The following is a 19746-nucleotide window of genomic DNA, read 5'->3' as shown; positions in this document are numbered from 1 at the left end:
CTCTTCTGGGACGAGCTTCTTGTTTTACGCTGAAGCAAGAACAAGACTCTGACAGACAGGGATGAAGATGCTCCCATCCCAAGTGAGTCAAGCCGGAACTCGGCCATGGCGGGGAGCCACGTCCTACCTCCGCCGTGACCGACCCCAACACCGAGCTGCCGAAGGAGGAGCCACTGGTCAGAGTGAAGCTCTGTGGCCCAGAGGGCTGCTTCTTAAACAAATCTAGAGGAACAGTCGTCATGGCCAGCAGAGCTGAAAGACAGGAGACAAGCGAGGAGCCCCGTGGATGTTTCCACAAGAGCAAAAGGTCAACATGACCAGAACAACCAAACTCCTGGGGGACGTCCTGTTCACTGGAAAACGCTCCAGTTTCAGAACACTTTAAAAACGTCAACGTCATAAAAGACAAAGAAAGGCTGTGGAAAGTTTCCAGACCCAAGGAGGCTAAAGAGAGGTGACAATTAGAGGCAATACCTGATCCTGTACTGAAGTGGGAAATAACCCCTATGAGGGACGTTAGCGGGTCAACTGATCAAAATGGGAATATGGGCGGTAAAGAGCTGTTATCAGTGCAAATTCAGGAAGCTGATAACTACAGTGGACACTTAAGAAAACATCCCTGTTCTTGGGAAATACACACTGAAGAATCTAGGGGTAAGGGCCATTGTGCGTGCAGCTGAACCTCAGATGATTCGTGCATTCACTCGTGTGTGTGTGTGTGTAGACGGAGCAAGTGAGAGCAACCACCAAGTGTGGACACCAATAATAAAGGAAACAGGGCAAAATGTTAAAAATATGTGAGTCTGAGTAAAGGGCAAATGGTTGTTCTTTGTTCTGTTTTTTTTTTTTTTGCAGGGGAAGATTTGCCCTACGCTAACATCTATTGCCAATCTTCCTGCTTTTTTTCCCTTTTCCCCCACAAAGCCCCCGTCCATGGCTGTGTATAGTTGTAATTTTTTTTTTAGTTGGAAATTTTTTTTTAAGTTGGAAATTTCATAGATCCCATCAGGCTGGACTAGAATGAAATTCCAACAGTGCCAACAGGAGTGGTGCCCCAGGAATGGACTAGGAGCCGGCTTCTCTCCAGGCAACCAGCTGCCCCACCCTGTGTTCACACCACGCGCCCAGTCTGGGAACATCAGCCCTTATCTCAGGAGCATCTCTGTTATCTCAAGATGACAGAATCAAGGAAACTGCCTCAGAATTCTTGCTAATAACCAGGAGCTTTGATTGCTTTTTCCTGTGTCTTTGTGACTGTAGGAGATGACCAAATAGCTTGGATTCACAGCTGGATAAGCCAGGCAAATGTCCCCCTCTCTCAATTTTGGTATGTTTGTGGAGATTTTTAAAAATCTAATAAATATGGAAACAATGATTTATACACGGGCACACGTTCAGGTCCATGTCCACCGTAGGGATTTTACTTCTCATTGTTTCTTTCTTGTATCTAAAGCTTGTGCCCAATTTAAGTTGCTGTGGCTTATTTCACCAGGAAAAGCCAGTTGAAATCCATGGAGACAGAAAGTAGAATGGTGGGTGCCCGGGGCTGGGGGCGGAGGCAATGGGGCGATGTGGAATGGGGCGATGTGCAATGGTACGAGTTTCAGTTTTGCAAGAGGAAGAGTCCTGAAGATGGATGGTGGCGATGGTTGCACAGCAACGTGAATGCACTTAATGCCACTGAATTCTACACTCAAAAATGTTAAGAGGGTAACTTTTATGTTATATGTATTTTACCACAATTGAAAAAAAAAAAAAAGAGAGAGAGTCTATTGAGGCCGTCACGGTTGAGAACTGCTTCTCTAAGCCAAGAATTCTTGAATAAAAGATTTTGGGTATTTGTTACAAAAACAAACAAACCAAAAAAACCAGTTGAACATACTCTCTCCGAAAATGTATGACCTTGTTAATAACTGAAATGGACTTTCAAACAAATTTTCCCTTGGGAAGACCTGGAGAGGTTTGGGGGAGGGCCAGCCTCCTCTGCGGGGTCTCTCGCCCTCCCCGCTTCCCAAGGCTGTGGTCAGCGCGGCTAGACGACCCTCCCAGAGAGCAGGGCCTCCGGCCACCTGCTCATCACCCACCTTCTGAGGCTCGCCCATCCTGTGAAATCTGCAGGTACAACTCCTTCGACTTAGCATTCAACTCACTGCAGAAAGGAAAAAGAGCTGTGATCCTTAAAGATGCTTTATTATTTTTTCAAAATAGTATTTTTTTCTGATTATAGAAAAGAACACACATCACCATCAATATTTAAGAAACTACAGAAACATATAAGCAAAAATATAAAGATTATCTGCAACCTCACTATCCAGAAATAGTTACTGTTAATAATTTGGTGACTAGTCTTCTAGAATTGTCCAGTAGAACTTTCCAGATGACGATGGAAATGTTCTACATAGGTGCTATCAAATATGGTGGCCTCTAGCCACATAAGGCTATCGAGAACCTGAAATGTGGCCAGTGCAACTGAGAAACTGGATTTAATTTTGTTTCATTTTAATTCATTGAAATTTAAAGAGTCACATGTGGCTAGCAGTAGTTACTGTAGCAGAAAGTGCAGCTATATAATTATCTAAAAACAAAATATAGAACATAATATACCCCCCTCCTCCTTTGTAACCTATTTTTTTCACTTAAGATATCATGGACATCTTTCCATGTCAATAACTACAAAGCAACATAATTTTTAATAGGTGTATAGTATCCCACTCTCTGGCCTTATGAGATTTCATTTAGCCAAATTCCTTAACAACCAACCCTTGATAATGGGTTGGTTGTTTCCAATATTTCATCATTATAAACAAGCTGAGATAAACATCCCCATATAGATATCTTTGCACACACTCTGTGATTACTTCCTTAGGAAACCTGTAATTGACAGTCAAAAGGTACACGCACTTAAGAGATTTTCTTCTTTTTATACATGTTGATGACCTCCAGAACGGTTATTCCAATTTACACTTGCACTGGCCATTCCCATTCTCTTATTCTTTACTAATGCAGAAGGTCAAAGAAATGATCTCTTGTTTATGATTCATCATTTTATTTCTGAGATCAAACGTCTTTTCAGAAGTTTCTAGCTATCTATAGTTCTTGCTTTTGTATTTCTAGTTCATAAATTTTGCCCAGTTTTCCAAGAGAGTCTTCACATTTTCATTAATGATTTATAAAAGCTCTTTATATTATACATGGGACATTTTCTTCCATTACTTTTTCTAATTTTTTATTGTTTAAGCATCAGAAAGTGATTTCTATATTTTTGTAGTCAGCCTTTACTGAAATATTATTTCTGTTAGTTTTTCTAATAGTATTTATTTCTATCCTATATCCATTATTTCTAATAGTTTTAATTGATTTTCTTGAGTAGTCTAGATATGCAATAATACCATCACTAAGTAATGATTGGTTTTGCCTCTTTCTTTCCAGTACTTGTATGTTATTTCTTTTTCTTACCTAATTGCACTAACCAATACTTCTAGAACAAAACAGTGGATCCTTCTCTTGACAGTGAGACGGCTTCTATTTATCATTTAGTGATTTTTTTTATCTTATTATAGAAGTGCCCGTAAATCTTGTCCTAATTAAGATTTATAAAATTAGGAATGGGTATTAAATGTCACTGAATATCTTTTGGACATATATAGAGATAATAAGTTTGTTTTCTTTGATCTACTGACACAATGAATTTCATCAATAGATTTCCTCACATTAAACCATCCTTACATTCTTGGTATGAACTCAGCCAGTCTTAGTGTGTTATTTTTAATGTACTGCCAGATTCTATTTGATAACATTTTATTTAAGACTCCTATATCATTATTTATACGTGACGTATACTTTTCCTTTTTTCTACTCTTTTTGTCAGATTTTGCTATCGATCAGAAGTTTCTTTCTATTCTGCTCTGGATGGTATGTGTTTCTAAAGCAAGTGGAAAGCCCAACAACAGGTCTTTCTTGTCACAAGAGGGCAAGGGGGAGTAGGTGAGGAGGAAACGGATACTAAGAGCTGCCTTCAAAAAGAATCTATGTTTGACTTAAAGCTACCTCAGAGGCTTAATACACTTAAAAAAATTTTTTTAAATTTTGTCTTTTGGGTATGGAAGTGCTACAGTAAACTGATTTCAGGGTCTAGCAGGCTTGGCTAGGCTGCTAGGTATGGCTGGGGACACCCAAGCCCATGACATGGGGTTGTACGCACAAGGTGAATTCTTCTTCCCAAATGAGGTCGGTAGTGTTTTTCGCGAGGGCGCTGGAGAACTTCTGAACAGGATCGTTCAGCTGAACTACACACAGTGGGTTTATGTGGCCTGTAATCAGACAAAGGAGCAGCATATAGGCTTTTATTTTTGTTTTTTAAATTGCATTAAGACATATTTGCATATAAAGAAAGACGGAACTAAATGCCTTAGGTCTCGGCTCACCCACTTCTGCAGGTCCAGTGTTTCTTTCATTGCTGTTTACAAACCCTCAAAGCACCTGCTTCCTTTGGGGTTAAACATTTTCTACCCTCACTTGGTCTAGAGCCCTGGGCTGGCCCCACGTGCCCCTGCCCTCCCTCAGGTCTGGCTGCAGGCACAGCCTCCCAGTGGGGGGCCCTCCCTGGGAGCAACATCACTACAGCAGAGATGTGTGCCCCACTTTTGGACAAGACTAACCACTGGCCAAAGGAAGGGTAACTGGGATGACTCCTAAATTTGGGGATACTCACAGAGAATCCATCTCTCTACTTAAAATGGATGTGTGTTTTTATACCTGACTCTGCTTAGTCAAAACCTTTTTCGAGTATTTGATCAAGATAATAGGACATTCCACTAGCAAACAGTTGGCTCTGCTTCCAGGCAATGCTTGTCCTGAGGCATAAAGCCGTGAATACACTGTGTGATCGATAATCCTGGAATGTTCTGGCCCTTTACCAGGTACCAGGTGGTGTTAGGTGTTCTGCACACATCATCTCACGAATCTTCACCTTCAGTGGGAGACTCAGACCCAGACGGTGATCTGCTGGCAGAGGCGAGGAACGGGGACCCTAACCCTGGCCGGCTGTGTCCAGGGAGCCCCTCTCAGCTGCTAAGCAAGGCGGCCTCAGAGGGCAACATACAACGCTTTTACCAAAACTCTCACCTGCAGCTAGCTTTGCAGAGTCTTGGCTGTTAAATGTGGTCTGTGCTTTTGGAACCAGAAGAAATGCCTTGCAAATAAAGATAAGTAATCCCTAACGTTCTCAGCCAGTAAAAAAGAACCCATTCCTATTCTGAGCAAAATTGAGTCACAGGGGAAACACGTGTCCTGTCCAGGCTACTCCACCTTTGGAGCCGCAGCAGCAATACAGAATCGCCTGCAGAGTTACCGTTCTGCAACACGGCTGTCCTCACTCAGAGAGCAGCCAGAGGCCCTTGTTGACAGCCTATAAACCTCCCATGTGGCACCTAGCCTTCCCGGAAAGCAGAAGGTACGCATTGGTGAGGGGTGCTTAACATGTATTTACAGGTGCAACAGAAAGAAAAAAAAAGTTACTTCCAGACTATAAAAAAAAAAAGCAAACGGGCAAAGCAACAATTGTATTGCTTTCTTCATGTATGCAAAATCGGGATTGTGTTTTTAACTGTCTCTCTGTACTATTTCAGTTTCCAGGTGCCCGTCTTCGCTCAGAGGCAGGGATCACACCATTGGAGGGAGCCACAGGAGACGTCAAAGGCCACTGAACCTGCAAGTCCCCCTCCCCTCTGCTCAGGATGCAGGACAGGCACCTCTACGCCAGCCCGGCTCCTGCCGCGCCTCGGGGCTTCCCTCGGCCCCGTCACCCACCTGAAGCACCGGGATCACGTAGCAGCGAGGCTCGGATGTTCTTCACCAAGAGTTTGAATTCGTGAGCCCTGGGAGGTTTGGGAGGACAGGATTCCTGAGGAGTACGTGAAGCGCACTGTAGATTCTGCGGAAGAAAGCCAAAGAGATGACGCGGGGAAAACAGAGGACCGGAGCGGCGGCCGCCGGACACCTGTTACGGGGAGGGGCGTCTGAGAAAACCTGCACGGGAGCCTGAACGCCGGGGTCTGCTCTCTAACAATTTTCCCTTCTCATGGAAGGGAGGGTATGCACCAACTGTAACCACGTCCCCTGCTCGGGAGCCTTTTCGATCCCCAAGAAAGCAAGCAAAGTAGCAATGCATTCAGCCAGAGACGGCTCCCCAGAATCTTGCTGTGGGTGGAGACCAGGGCAAAGCTTGCTGTGCGTCCATGCCTACCCCAGGCCAGGTGCTGAAGGGAGCGGGACGCCCTCTCCAGGCTGCAGGCACCCACTGCCCACCAGCACCAGCAGGATGCCAGCCAGACACGAATGGCTAAGGCCACGAGCCCGTGACCACTTCCCATCTCCAGGCAGATCCACCGTCCACGTGGGAACATCTAAGTATCATTTGGGTGTTGCTCTAGTGAGGAAGCAAGAAGGTGCAGCTGGGACAGCTTTGGTCATCGTATCCCCAAAAGGCATCAGAGCATTTCCAACAGAAAGCCCCTCCAAGTCTGGAGGACCCCACCTTCAAACCAGCCTTTCCCAAACTAGCTTCCACCTTTCACTCACGGCTGTGGGTTGTTCTGTGAAAGGGGCTCCTTAGGGACGAACATTTGGGAACCCTGGAACAGCTTCTCAGAGATGTCATGGGCCTCTGCACCGTGAGAACCTTCCAGGGAAGGATCCGAGGTGCTGATCTGACCTCTGAACGCTTTGTGGGGGATGCTGACTAACATCTGAAGCGATACTAGTGTTCTTTAGGTCACCATTTGGAAAATGCTACTCTGAACCAGGGGCTTGCCAACTGTGAGCTGCGGGTGCTGGGAGGCCAAGAAGTAATTGCAAAAGTCCGTAAGATCCAGGTCCATGAGCTCTGGGGACAGAGCAATCCACATATCTAGGATGGAGACAAAATGTTTTTTTCACTTGTATATGTGTGATGGTTAATTATATGTGTCAACTTGACTGGTCCGTGGGGTGCCCAGGTATTTGGTCAAACATTATGCTGGGTGTTTCTGTGAGGGTGTTTTTGGATGAGATCATTATTTAAATCAATAGACTGAGCAAAGCAGATTGCCCTCTCTAATGTGGGTGGGCCTCATCCAATCAGTTGAAGGTCTCAATAGAACAAAAGGCTGACTCCTCCAAATAAGAGGGAATTCCTCATGCCTGACTGCCTTCAAACAGGGAGATCAGTTTTTTCTTGCCTTTGGACTCGAATCGAAACATCGGCTTTTCCTGGGTCTGGAGCCTGCTGGCCTACAGACTGGAACTTCACCATCAGGTCCCCTGGGCCTGCAGCTGGCTGACTCACTCTGTAGATCTTGGGACTTTTCAGCCTCCATAATCATGTGAGCCAATTTTGGCTCATGCAATTATGGAGTCTGACGAGATATACATACACACACACACACCCCTTATTGGTTCTGTTTCCCTAGAGAACTCTGACTACAACAATATGTATGCTATTTTGATATACAAATTCTACAGATTTATTTAAAAACATTATTGAATTTATGGTGGTTTTGGTCCTTTTATTTTCCGAATTCATGTATTCTAAAAATACACTACTATTTTGCAAAGTTTCTCAAATTTTGACATTAAAAATTTATTGTCACATTCAAAACGGTCAGGCACCTCTGATCTGAAACAAAGCCGCACCATAGGATTACTGGAAGAGAGAGCAGCTGAGACTCTGCTCTCACCTCCCAGAAAGCCTGGCCCGGCCCCCTCTCTCTGGGGGGCTGAGCACCCGCAGCTGCATGCCCTGGGAAGCCTGCATGAACACCCACAAGCACGTCACTCTTCCTGTCTGCTTTTCCAGCTGCTCCTTCAGCTGCACTGTGCGCATCAGGAGGGTGAAGCCATTCCTTATACTCTCGTAATCCCCAGTGCCCGGAGCTGAGCACAAAACACTGTGATCAACTGATATTTGTCCAATGAATCAAACCGATTTTGCCTGCAGACTCTACACGCTAACTGCTGGTGATGGGTGACGCCTGCCTGAATCGGAACCAGGGACCAAGAGCCCGCACCATAAAAACCACATTAAAAGTTATATTTTCAGTGGACCATCTGCTATCCCCATTCACAAAAATTAACTCAAAATGGATCAAAGACCTGAAGGTGAGACCTGAAACTATGAAACTCATAGAAGAAAATATAGGCAACACACTATTTGACATTGGTCATAAAGGAATCTTTTCGGATGACATGCCTACCCAGACTAGAGAAACTAAAGAAAAAATAAACAAGTGGGACTTTATCAGATTAAAGAGCTTCCACAAGACAAACGAAACCAGAATCAAGATGAACAGACAACCCACCAGCTGGGAGAAAATATGTGCAAAACATATATCCGACAAGGGCTTAATCTCCATAATATATAAAGAACTCACACAACTTAACAACAAAAAACAAACAACCCAGTCAAAAAATGGGCAGAGGAAATGAACAGACGCTTCTCCAAAGAAGATATACAGATGGCCAACAGGCACATGAAAAGATGTTCAACATCACTAATCATCAGGGAAATGCAAATCAAAACAACACTAAGATATCACCTTACGCCCATTAGAATGGCTATACTCACCAAGACAAAAAACAACAAATGTTGGAGAGGATGTGGAGAAACAGGAACCCTCATACACAGCTGGTGGGAATGCAAACTGGTGCAGCCTCTATGGAAAACGGTATGGAGATTCCTCAAAGAATTAAAAACAGAAATACCCTATGATCCAGCTATCCCACTACCGGGAATCTATCCAACGAACCTGAAATCAACAATCCAAAGAGGCTTATGCACCCCTGTGTTCATTGCAGCATTATTCACTATAGCCAGGAAGTGGAAGCAACCTAAGTGTCCCTCGACTGACGATTGGATCAAGAAGATGTGGTATATATATACAATGGAATACTACTCAGCCATAAAAAAAGACAAAATCATCCCATTTGCAACAACATGGATGGGCCTGGAGGGTATTATGTTAAGTGAAATAAGCCAGAAAGAGAAAGACAAACACTGTATGATCTCACTCATATGTGAAATATAAACAAACACATGGACAGAGAAAACTGCATTGTGGTTACCTGGGGCAGTGGGGGAGGGGGGTGGGCACAAGGGGTGAAGGGAGACATATATATGGCGATAGACAAACAAAAATGTACAACCCAAAATTTCACAATGTTATAAAATATTAAAACATCAATTAAAACAAATAATTTAAAGAAAAGCAAAAAAAAAAAAGTTATATTTTCAAAATGACTTCACCAAGAACTACATAATAAAGATGGATATTCTACCATGCCACACAAAATTAGCAGAAATACGTATGAAAAATACCTTTAGGGATGATACATGCATGTTTTGCATAATCATAATAAAAAGATCAACTCATAATCGGGAGAATTAATTCACCTTAAGCAACGGTTTTCAAACAGGTTGCCAATGAAGATTTGAGAGACCAAGCCCAGTGAGGCTGGCCAAGCCAAATGCCCGGGATGAGAATTTAGCCAAAGAAGTAGCGCCCGCATCAGGCGGTGGAGAAGGGCCCCAGAACGGGGAGGGAGGAGTACGGACAAGGGCGCCACACAGAGGAGATCGCCCCGTGTGTCCCACACTGCCCAGTGGAGATAAAGCTCCAAGGGGCAGATGCTATTAGAGGCAGGGCCAGGTCATCAGGCCGTCCCCCAGCCTGGGCATCCAGTGCGCCTCGCCCTGCTTGCTTCGGGGACATGTTCTCATTGCTGATTGGGTTTCCCAGGTACCTCAGTCCCAGGAGGATGTGGTCCCAGACAATGGGCTCTGAATGGACAGTGAAAAGTCAAGTTTTGGCTCCTGAAAATCAGAGGGTCAGGGCTAATTAGTGTTGGACAATACTGAGTGGCCCAGACACCTCTTCCTTCCATCCCACGGGGCTTTGAAACCCTGTGTGCTGAACTCCAGGCTTTGTCCCGACCGTGGCCATTCTCAACCAGCAGGCGCTCGTGCCATCTTGCTCCACCACGAAGAGTGGAGGCACAGCAGAAATGCACACAGATTCTCCAGGGGAGGCGGACCACCATCCCTCCCACGAATGGGCTCACCTGAACTTCCCTCACGTCCATGGGCTTGGTGCTCAGAACCACTGATGGGGAGGCGGAACTAACCAGGTGCCTCAAAATATCCTGGAGCGTTTCAGACACTGCCTTCGTCTTGACCGCCCGGTCCTGCAGAAAGGGGAGGAAGTCACCAGATCATTTCACACCCATGCACGCACGCCAAGGACAGGCAAACGCACGGCTCTCCTCACTACGTCCCTGAGATGGAGCAAACGTGGTGTCGCCGGGGCCCCAGGGTCGGATCAGGACAGGCGAGACACCCACTTGTTCTCTTCCGGGAGAAGGGGTCCTGTTACTGATCTCAGAAGTGACTCATGCTCCTTATTTTAAGAAATGGTAAAAATAAAGGCACGTGCATGGGCCGGCCCCGTGGCTTAGTGGTTAAGTGCTCGCGCTCTGCTGCTGGCGGCCCGGGTTCGGATCCCGGGCAAGCACCGACGCACCGCTTCTCCGGCCATGCTGAGGCCGCGTCCCATATACAGCAACTAGAATGGATGTGCAACTACGACATACAACTATCTACTGGGGCTTTGGGGGAAAAATAAATAAATAAAATCTTTAAAAAAAAAAAAAAAAAAAAAAAAATAAAGGCACGTGCAACTCAGAAATATGCTAACGTTTCTCTGTATATCCTTTCAGTCATCCCCCAAACATACAGACACGTGGTTTTTCATTCTTGCGTGACATTTGATATTTTTTTTAATTAAAAAGTATTCAAGCAAATGAAAAGGGCCAAGAAGAAATAATAGAAGCTTATAGAAGAAGAGCAAAGCTGATGACTTACATTACCAGAAGGCAACCTCCATAAAGCCACAGTAACTAATACCCAGCAGAAATGCATTCACCTGTTCTAGAATGTTCACAGCACCACTATGCATAACAGCCCTGAACTGGAATCCACCTAAGTATCCACCAACGGCTAAACAGATACATAAATTGTGGTGCAGTCACACAACGGAATATGACACGGGCCATCTGGTGTCCCTCGTCACCTCTGGCATAAATGCTCTCACTGTGGGCTCCAGCCATCCCCGCCCCGCTCACAGGGATGGGACACTCACAGGACTGGATTGCCACCAGGACTACAGCGCTACTGAAACCTTCTGACTTGTGGGGCTGGAGTGATCTCAGAAATTCGTCTGCAGTGTCTCAAGGATGACCAGCTGGCCAGGCCTTGTTATAACAACCTTAGTCCAAATCAGCCATTTATTGAGAATCTACTCTCTGCCAGGAACTCTAATAATAACCAAAATAGCTAATACATTATTCTTAGGATGTGGCAGGCTTGATTCTATACACTTATATGTATTAACTAATATAATTCTCACAACCATGTTGAATATGATTCTCCCCACTTTACAGAAGAGGGAACTAAGGCACAGAGAAGTTAATTAACATGTGTAGGGTCACACAGCTGGAAGTCAAACCCATGCAGTAAGGCTACAGGGTCTGCACTTACAACCGCTCTACCATCATCTTCTCTTCAACAGGCCCTTGATATACTTATTTTTTTTTAATTGAGGTGAAATTCATATCACATAAAATTAATCATTTTAAGTATACATTACAGTGGCTTTAGTACATTCACAGTGTGGTACAACCATCACCTCTATCTAGCTCCAAAATATTCTCATCCACCCCAAAAGCGAACCCCGTACCCATCAGTAGTCACTCCCCATCCGTCCCCACCAACAGCCCCTGGTGACCACTCATCTGCTGTCTCTATGTATTCGCCTGTTCTGGACAGTTCAGAGAAATGGAGTCATACAGCGTGTGGTCTTTGATGTCTGGCTCCTTTCACCGAGTGTGTTTTCAAGCTTCATCCGTGTTGTAACATGTGTCAGTACTGCATTCTTTTTTATGGCTGATTAATATTCCATGGTATGGATAGACCACATGTTGTTTATCTATTTTAATCTTTTTTAACCCCCACAATTTGTCCTCACTTTACAGAGGACAAACTCTGTGTGAAAGATGAGTTTGGGGTGCTCAGATATCAGCCTTCATCATATCTTAGATTCCCCAGAGCAGCTGACGTGGGACCTTCCTTTAAAGCTGCTCCCTGCCCCATGCCATCTCACCCGCCGGGTCAGAGGGTCAGTGCCTGGAGCTGGCTTCATTCTATACAAGTGCTTCATTGGGGAGGTCATGCTTCTCATGAACACGAGGAGCACGGGGTGGTCAGAGAAATGCACAGGGCTTTGTGGGGGCAAGGAGTGACGAGCACACACAGCATGCCACTGTTTGGGCAAGAAAGGGGGAATAAGATCATTTTTGCAAAAAGAAGCCCAGGACGGATAAACAAAAACTAAGGGAACACATTACCATGTGCAGGGATGGAGGGAAGGGCAGAAGGGGCAGGGACAGAGAATGGACTTCTGAGTACAACCTTTCACGTCATTTGGACTTTTGAACCATGTTAATATTTTGCACATTCAAAAAACATATGTAAATCGACAAAGACAGAGACAAAACCCAAACTGAATACAAACAGAAGCAAATGCACTTAACCTACATTAGGTTGGTAACATAACCACACAGAGAAAAAAAATAATTTGAGGAATTTTTGAACACAGAACTCTGTACCCTCAGTGGGATACAGCCTGACACAAAGGCCAGCAGAAAAATCTTGGACTTTGGTGGGCTGGCTGGCAGTCAGCAGTGGTGTTGGGAAAGCAAGTGACAAAACGGTTCTGTGCATATTGTAGGCCTGAACAGAGGATGCCCATTGTGGGAGAAAGGAGATAGAAATATGGGAAAGAAAATGAATTGGCGCCAAGGAAAATACTTAACACACACACCTTGCATAACTAAATGGCCAGGCCAAAATTACAATTCTGATGTACACAAGTTAAAAGAATTACAATACAAACTCATTCGTCTTAAAAAAAAACCTGCATATTTCTACATCAAGGCGTTGACAAACTATTAAATTCTCATATTTCAGCTGTGGTGACATCTCAGCAGTTGGATGAGTCTGAAATAGAGTCAACTGCAAGCCATTGCAAGGGAGTAAGCTAACAACCTAAGCCTCTGGTATAAATGATTTTCCAGGATCTTTCCAGCAACTGAAAGTGACAACACTGACTCGACTTGGCATGCCCACTGCCTGCTCCCATATACACTCTCCAAACACCTAACACCACGTGGAAGCAGGAGGAGCTTGCCTCCAGATTTCAAAGCATCTTTGCAAAAACTGTGGAGAGAAAGGAGTTGTGCCCTTAGGACAACCACCTCGAGCTGTAAGCGAAGCGCCTCATGGTTGGAGGGAGGATCTGATCATCGAGCGTGATGGAATGTCAAGGAAAATCTAGGTTTCTATCACTCCAGTGGTTCTCAACCTCAGCCACACACGAGTGCTTTAAACAAGTCCCAGCCAATTAAACCCACATAGGGGGTGGGGGGCAGGCTCTAGGCTCCAGCATTTTTAAAGGGGACAGGTGATTCCAGGTATAGCACGGGTTGAGAGCCCGGCATTAAATCTATCAAAGCCCTCCGCTGACTGCCCTGTCACTGCCCTGCCCTGGGAGGAGGGAAGGAGACTGCACACATCAGCAACGCATTGATCCTCCATTTCCCGGAGCAGGTTCATAACGCACACATGTCTTCACACATACCGATGGAGGAATCATCAGAACTGACGGACTGACCTCCCCCAGTGCTCTGGGCTGGACCATAACGGCCATTTCCGGCACGCTGATGAAGGACCAGCTGATCTGAATGTCCTCTCTCTTCTCTTTCATGTGGAGCTTCAGCTAGTTAAAAAAAAAAAAAAGGTTACTGGAGGGCTGCTCTCTCCACCAGAGCCTTAACATACATCTGCGTGTTCATTTATTTTCATGGACAATCGCTATCCTCCCCTTGGGACTGCTCTGTGCTTTCAAAATGGAGAGGAGGGCCCCAAACTCCCTTCAACCTCCCCCTTCACCATCATGTACCCCACTCCGCCCCAGCCAGCGCCTTCCTCCGCCTCAACCGACCGACCACTCAGAGAGGAGCCTCAGTGTAGGTGGCTGAGGGCCAGATGTCATTAAAACTCTGCAGTCTCCTAAGTGAATAATTTTCTGCATTGCATTTCTCTTCTGGGAGCATCACCAAGGCATAAAGGAGGAGGAGTAACAGAAAGGACCGGGATGCCTCATCTCGCCCCATGCTCACACATCCCTGAGGCTGGGGGACACAGCACATCGGAATTCTTACCCTCTCATGCCTGGGATGCCACACGACCTCTAACTGGACTCCCATCTCTCAAAATGCCCCATCCAACCCTACCCATCCGTGGTGGCAGAATAACAGCCCCCCGACGATGTCTATGCCCCAATCCTTGGAACTTGTGAATGTGTGACTTTACATGGCAAAAGGGACTTTGCAGGTGCGATCAGGGTAAGGACTTTGAAAGGGGCAGATAATCCTGGGTTGTTCTGGTGAGCCCATTGGAATCATAATGATCCTTTAAAAATGGAGAGGAAGGGGCCGGCCCAGTGGCGTAGTGGTTAAGTTCGCGTGCTCCGCGTCAGCAGCCTGGAGTTCACGGGTTCGGATCCCAGGCGTGGACCTATGCACCACTCATCAAGCCATGCTGTGGTAGGCATCCCACATATAAAATAGAGGAAGATGGGCATGGATGTTAGCCCAGGGCCAATCTTCCTCAGCAAAAAGAAGAGGAGAGGTAACAAATGTTAGCTCAGGGCTAATCTTCCTCACCAAAAAAAAAAAAAAAAAAAGGAGAGGAAGACAGAAGAGCAGGCCAGAGAGATGATCCTTGAAGATGGAGGAAGGATGCCAAGAGCCCAGGAGTGAGGTTCCCTTTAGAAGCTGGGAGCAGCCCTCAGCTGACAGCCAGCAAGGAAAGGGGCCTCAGTCCTACAACCGTAAGGAACTGAATTCTGCCAACAACCAGAATGAGCAAGAAAACAGATTCCCCCTAGAGCTTCCAGAAAGGAAGACAGCCCACCAACACCTTGATTTTAGCCTGTGTGGCATATCAGACCTCCAGGATAGTAACGTAATACATTTGTGCTGTTTTAAGCTAAGTTTGTTTCAGCAGCCTTAGGAAACTAATACACCGTCCTTCATTTTTCAGCCAGAGACTCTTTCTAAAGCAAAATCTTCGCTCTTCACATCTCCATCCCTTCTCCCCACCAGCTCCAATAAAAGGGCAGGAAAGACTGGCTTTGGACTGTATTTCTGAATACTTGGGATTCTCACCTCATGATGGCAACAGGGTAAGAGAAATGATGCCTTCCCTTGCCCCATAATTTTGGGTAATTCCAGAAAAAGTGCACTTTAATTTCACTGCCACAGGTCCTGGAGTCACCCCCCAACCAGGCAGGGTTGGGAAGGCACGGAGACAGACTGCTGGCCCCTCTCTGCACCTTTTATCTGACAAACAACACAGAAGCAGGAATGCTTTCTGTCCTGATGTTAACCATTGACCAATCTCCAGCAGCCGCCTCTGCTTGGAGAGGTAATCCACAGACTGCTCTCCAGCTGTGCTCCAGATCAAAGATACAATTGTGTTACTCGTGTCTGAGCTGTGAAACAGAAACACCATCCCAGAAACATTTCCTCGGCTAACGTCTGTGGTCCTTGCCGGACTCACTCAGCCCTGAAGCGTGTTTCAGATGTTGGGTAAGTGTGTCCCAGACTACAAATTTATTTTCTAATCACATCACCCAAAATATTTGTGGGAGGGCATTACATCTGACATGTCCACGAAGCCAACACGCCACCTCTCCAGCTCTCAAAAAGGAAGTGTTATCGGGGTGGGGGTGGGGGCCCTGGATTTCAGGGAAAGAGCCATTTAGGTAGCTGGAAAATCTTGTTGGCCCTGGTCATTTAAAACCATGTCTTTGTAAGAAAAGCATATGGAATATCATCTTCTCTGGTGGTGGAGAATCCTGTATGACTTGGGCTTGTCCCCAAAATTAGCAGCCCAGGACAAGGACAGAGGAAAGGAAACAAATGGCAGTGACCCTAAAACAGACCCAGAAACTCACACACAATTTCTGCACACTGGCGAAACGGGAGCTTCAGTGAACTTCTGCTTAATGTGAGATGCACCGTTATCTGACGGTTCAGGCATCCAGAAGTTTCACTAATAAGTCTACCATCATTATTACATATGTCTCTCTCTATAATTTTTATACATATAATTATATATTATATACAAATTATAAAATATATAGTTATATGTCATATATGTCTATTATAATTTATTATAATAAGTCTATTATCCAAAAAATAATGGTAAGACTCATTTTTTAACTTATAAAAATAATAAGCGGTCTTTTAAAGCTGACTTTTTCCAAAAACTAAAAAGAGGAATGCCCAGTCTGGCCCCTAAGCTGTTTTTCCAAGCTGCAGTGGACTTCTGAAGCCCAGCGCCTGATTCCGAGACAGAACCACTTTCCTCATGTCAGCCGCCGCTCACTTTATGCTATCAATCAGCCACACTCCTGATTTGTTTACATGCCTTGAAAAATACCATATATCCCATTTTTGATAGATGGGCAACCTTTGAATTCATTATATATGTACATATGTGTGTACGTGTGTGTATACATATGTGTGTGTATATATACGTGTGTGTGTATATATATACATATACATAACACACACACTTTTTCATTTCCTACAGGTACAGTAGAATACAAAAGGTTACACTTTGAAAATTATGAAGTGAGTAGTAGTTAATGAAAATGTGGGTATTCGTGGCCTGTGACGACACCATGCTCACCGTACAGGTTTAAGAGAACGTTTCCCATGACTCGCACAGCCTACCCGACTTTACCTGTAAACGAAACGGGGAGAGTCGCACGCCATACAGCTGGCGCCCTGCGTCCTGGGGGGAGGCAGGCCCCGCGCTGACCAGGAACTGAAGGGTCTCGCCCACCACGTGACAGGACACCACCTGGAGGAGGACGAGATGACAGATGAAACTTTATATGAGAGAAAGGAGAGTTCGTATCATAAACATCTTTATCTTATCAAAGAAAATCACCTGGACAAGAATCGCGAGTTTCAAATTTGGATAAATATCCAGATGTGCATCTTTCCTATTACGTCGTAGTTTCAAAGCTGGAAATAGTATTTCAAATCTTTTCTTTTCTTCCTGACAGATTTCTCAGGAGCTAAACTCTGTTTTGTCCTTTCCACACATGAAGATTGCTTTGCTCTTTCCACACATAATGACCTTTATCTTTCAATATTGCTTTGTTCTATTTCTCCACATCGGCTGATTTTAAATTCCCCAGGCAGTTCACATTCATACGGAGTAAAAGTCATTAGCCATCTTCTCTCACTAAAAATGATCCCTAAAAAAAAATAAGTTAGGGGCCGGCCCCATGGCTGAGTGTTCTGCACACTCCACTTCAGCAGCCCAGGTTCATGGGTTCTAATCCCAGGCACGGACATACTCCACTCATCAGCCATGCTGTGGCAGCACCCCATATACAAAATAAAGGAAGATTGGCACAGATGTTGGCTCAGGGTGAATCTTCCTCACCAAAAAAATATATATACGTATAGATTTTACAAGTAAAAAATAAAAAATATACCCAGAACACAAAAAAAAATGTTTTTATCTAAATAATTTCTAACCTTTCATGCTTTTCAAAGATGTGGGGATAATTCAAAGAACATATGAAATATTAAACAGTTACAAAATTATACAGCCTTAACAAAAATAGAATTACCAGAGGAGCTCATTTAAGGCCCCATAAGACAAAGACAAGTAATTACATCAGGAATAAACCAGACCACATTCCCGATATAAATCACAAAGCATTTAAAGGGATGACTCTTACCACACAGCACAGAGAAATATCGAGTTGCTGCCACAGAATCCCTCTATAGGAGGGAATCTTCTAGAATGAGGGGTTGCCACCCTCCTGGGTAGAATGTCAAGAAAGCCCAGTGTGGGGTGACTACAAGGCCAGGCGCCAGGTGTGCACAGGCTGGGAGGATTGGCGGTCAGGTGCCAGGTGTGCACAGGCTGGGAGGATTGGCGGTCAGGGAGCCCAGGGACATGCTGGGCACTGGACAGAGGGAGTCCAGTAGGTGGCCAGTGTGTCTGGCTAAAGCCGAGTCATCAGGAGGCAGAGAGTAGGCAGGACAGACCCCCACATTCTCAAGGGAGCTGCTGATCCCACATTGGAGGATGTCACTTGGAAAGGAAGAGAAAATTCTTTAATTCTCTGGAGGATTTATCAGAATCTAAAATACCAGTGGAAAGATGATCAAAATAGTTATTTGTCGGGCCTGCTGTTTCACGAAGTTCAGGCTAGGACATCGCCCCCTCCCCCGTCTCACTCCCCAGCAGACTCCCTTCCTCCCCACACCCACCTGCCCTCCATCCAACATCTCTCCACTCTGGGCCACCTGCCCCATTCCACCAAAACCGGACCTGTACACCAGGTCCCCTGGCAAAGGGTCTATTTCCAACGTCCACCCTAAGAGACCTCAACGGTACAGATCTAAAGAAAATCTTGCCTTTTCTCAATCCTGGCAGAAAACTGCACACCCCTTATTTACAGCAGTGTAAGGTCACTCGCAGAAGAATGATCTACACGGGATTAGTTACACGTCTTTATCGTGTTATCGCCTCTCCAGAGTTCACAAAAAGTTGGAACAAAAAAATGTTTGTATAAGAAATGTCATCTATTCATTTTAAAAATAAATGCTCTTCCTTTTTGGAGGAAGATATTTTGTCGCCAGATGAGTTACACACACAAATGACTTGACAGAGAGAAAATCCACTATCCTTTGTCTCAACAGCCCGGGATTTTTACTGCTTAAAGTAAAAAACCAGACAATGACTGGTTTGCTTCTGTTACTTCTTTGGAACCTTCTCTACTAAGCTAATTAGAATTTTACCAAGAAAATTGACAGCTTTAATGCCTTGACTCAAGCTAGAAATGGTTTGGCTTCCCTTTGCATCCAATTCTACAAAAAGCTTCCCCACTCCTCCATTCCTTGATATATACAGAGCCCAAGCGCTCGGTTAAAAGCAAATAAATAACTAAACAAGCAAACAAAGATGTTAAGACGATAACACTTCTAGAATGCAAGATTCCAAAGGTCACAATTACCATTCAAGTCACATCAAGAGAGTAAGCACCACACTAAAAATGGGACCTCTTTAGGTTCTCATGGAGACCCCTGGGAAGGTCTTCCCCCGCCCTAAGGCTCCCGACCCTCTAAATAAAACAGTCACACAGACCAACCATTTCTTGGCCTCCTTGCAGTGGTCAGCTGGAAAAGCTAATTAAAACAACAATTGGAACCTGCCTCGACATTTCCATACAGCCACACAAATGCTACTACTGTTCCCAGGAGCCCAGGTGGAGGGACAACGATTAGGGCCAAGTCCTTTTCCAGGGCCAGCCTCAGCCCCTGCCCCCTGAGAATAATAATGCTCCATTTGTCAAATGGACGAGAACAAAATGGAAAGGAGCTTTTAAAAATAAGTAATCTCCTTTCAGTGTATTGAGGTGTTATCCACAATGGGGATTAAATTCTCTCAATGCAGGCAAATTGTAGCAAGGCCTTCACCCTCCCAGAGGGGTCCCCTCTTGGAAGAGCAGAAGGCAGGACCGCCTGAGGCGAGGTTAAGCAGACCCTTCCAGCTAGTTA

The 19746-nt window shown here is 45.1% G+C and overlaps 1 protein-coding gene across 2 annotated transcripts in view; it reads right to left on the bottom strand.

The window, feature by feature from the left end:
- C2CD2 (C2 calcium dependent domain containing 2) overlaps positions 1-19746 on the bottom strand; it is a 57410-nt gene that overhangs the window by 19865 nt on the left and 17799 nt on the right. The window contains exons 3-9 of one of the 2 annotated variants that reach the window (XM_004429712.3): positions 16904-17023; positions 13761-13865; positions 10096-10218; positions 5809-5932; positions 4202-4310; positions 2085-2149; positions 128-252 (exon numbers count right to left, since the gene is read on the bottom strand). In XM_004429712.3, the coding sequence (XP_004429769.1) occupies positions 128-252; positions 2085-2149; positions 4202-4310; positions 5809-5932; positions 10096-10218; positions 13761-13865; positions 16904-17023 (771 nt within the window). The remainder of the gene's footprint in view (positions 1-127; positions 253-2084; positions 2150-4201; positions 4311-5808; positions 5933-10095; positions 10219-13760; positions 13866-16903; positions 17024-19746) is intronic. The other variant, XM_087418055.1, reaches the window with a different exon arrangement.

This window comes from Ceratotherium simum, chromosome 27, assembly GCF_057802395.1.
Source record: "Ceratotherium simum simum isolate JZ-2026a chromosome 27, ASM5780239v1, whole genome shotgun sequence".
NCBI lineage: Eukaryota > Metazoa > Chordata > Mammalia > Perissodactyla > Rhinocerotidae > Ceratotherium > Ceratotherium simum.
Note: the sequence above shows the minus strand (reverse complement) of the source record. Positions and strands in the feature narration are given on the sequence as shown.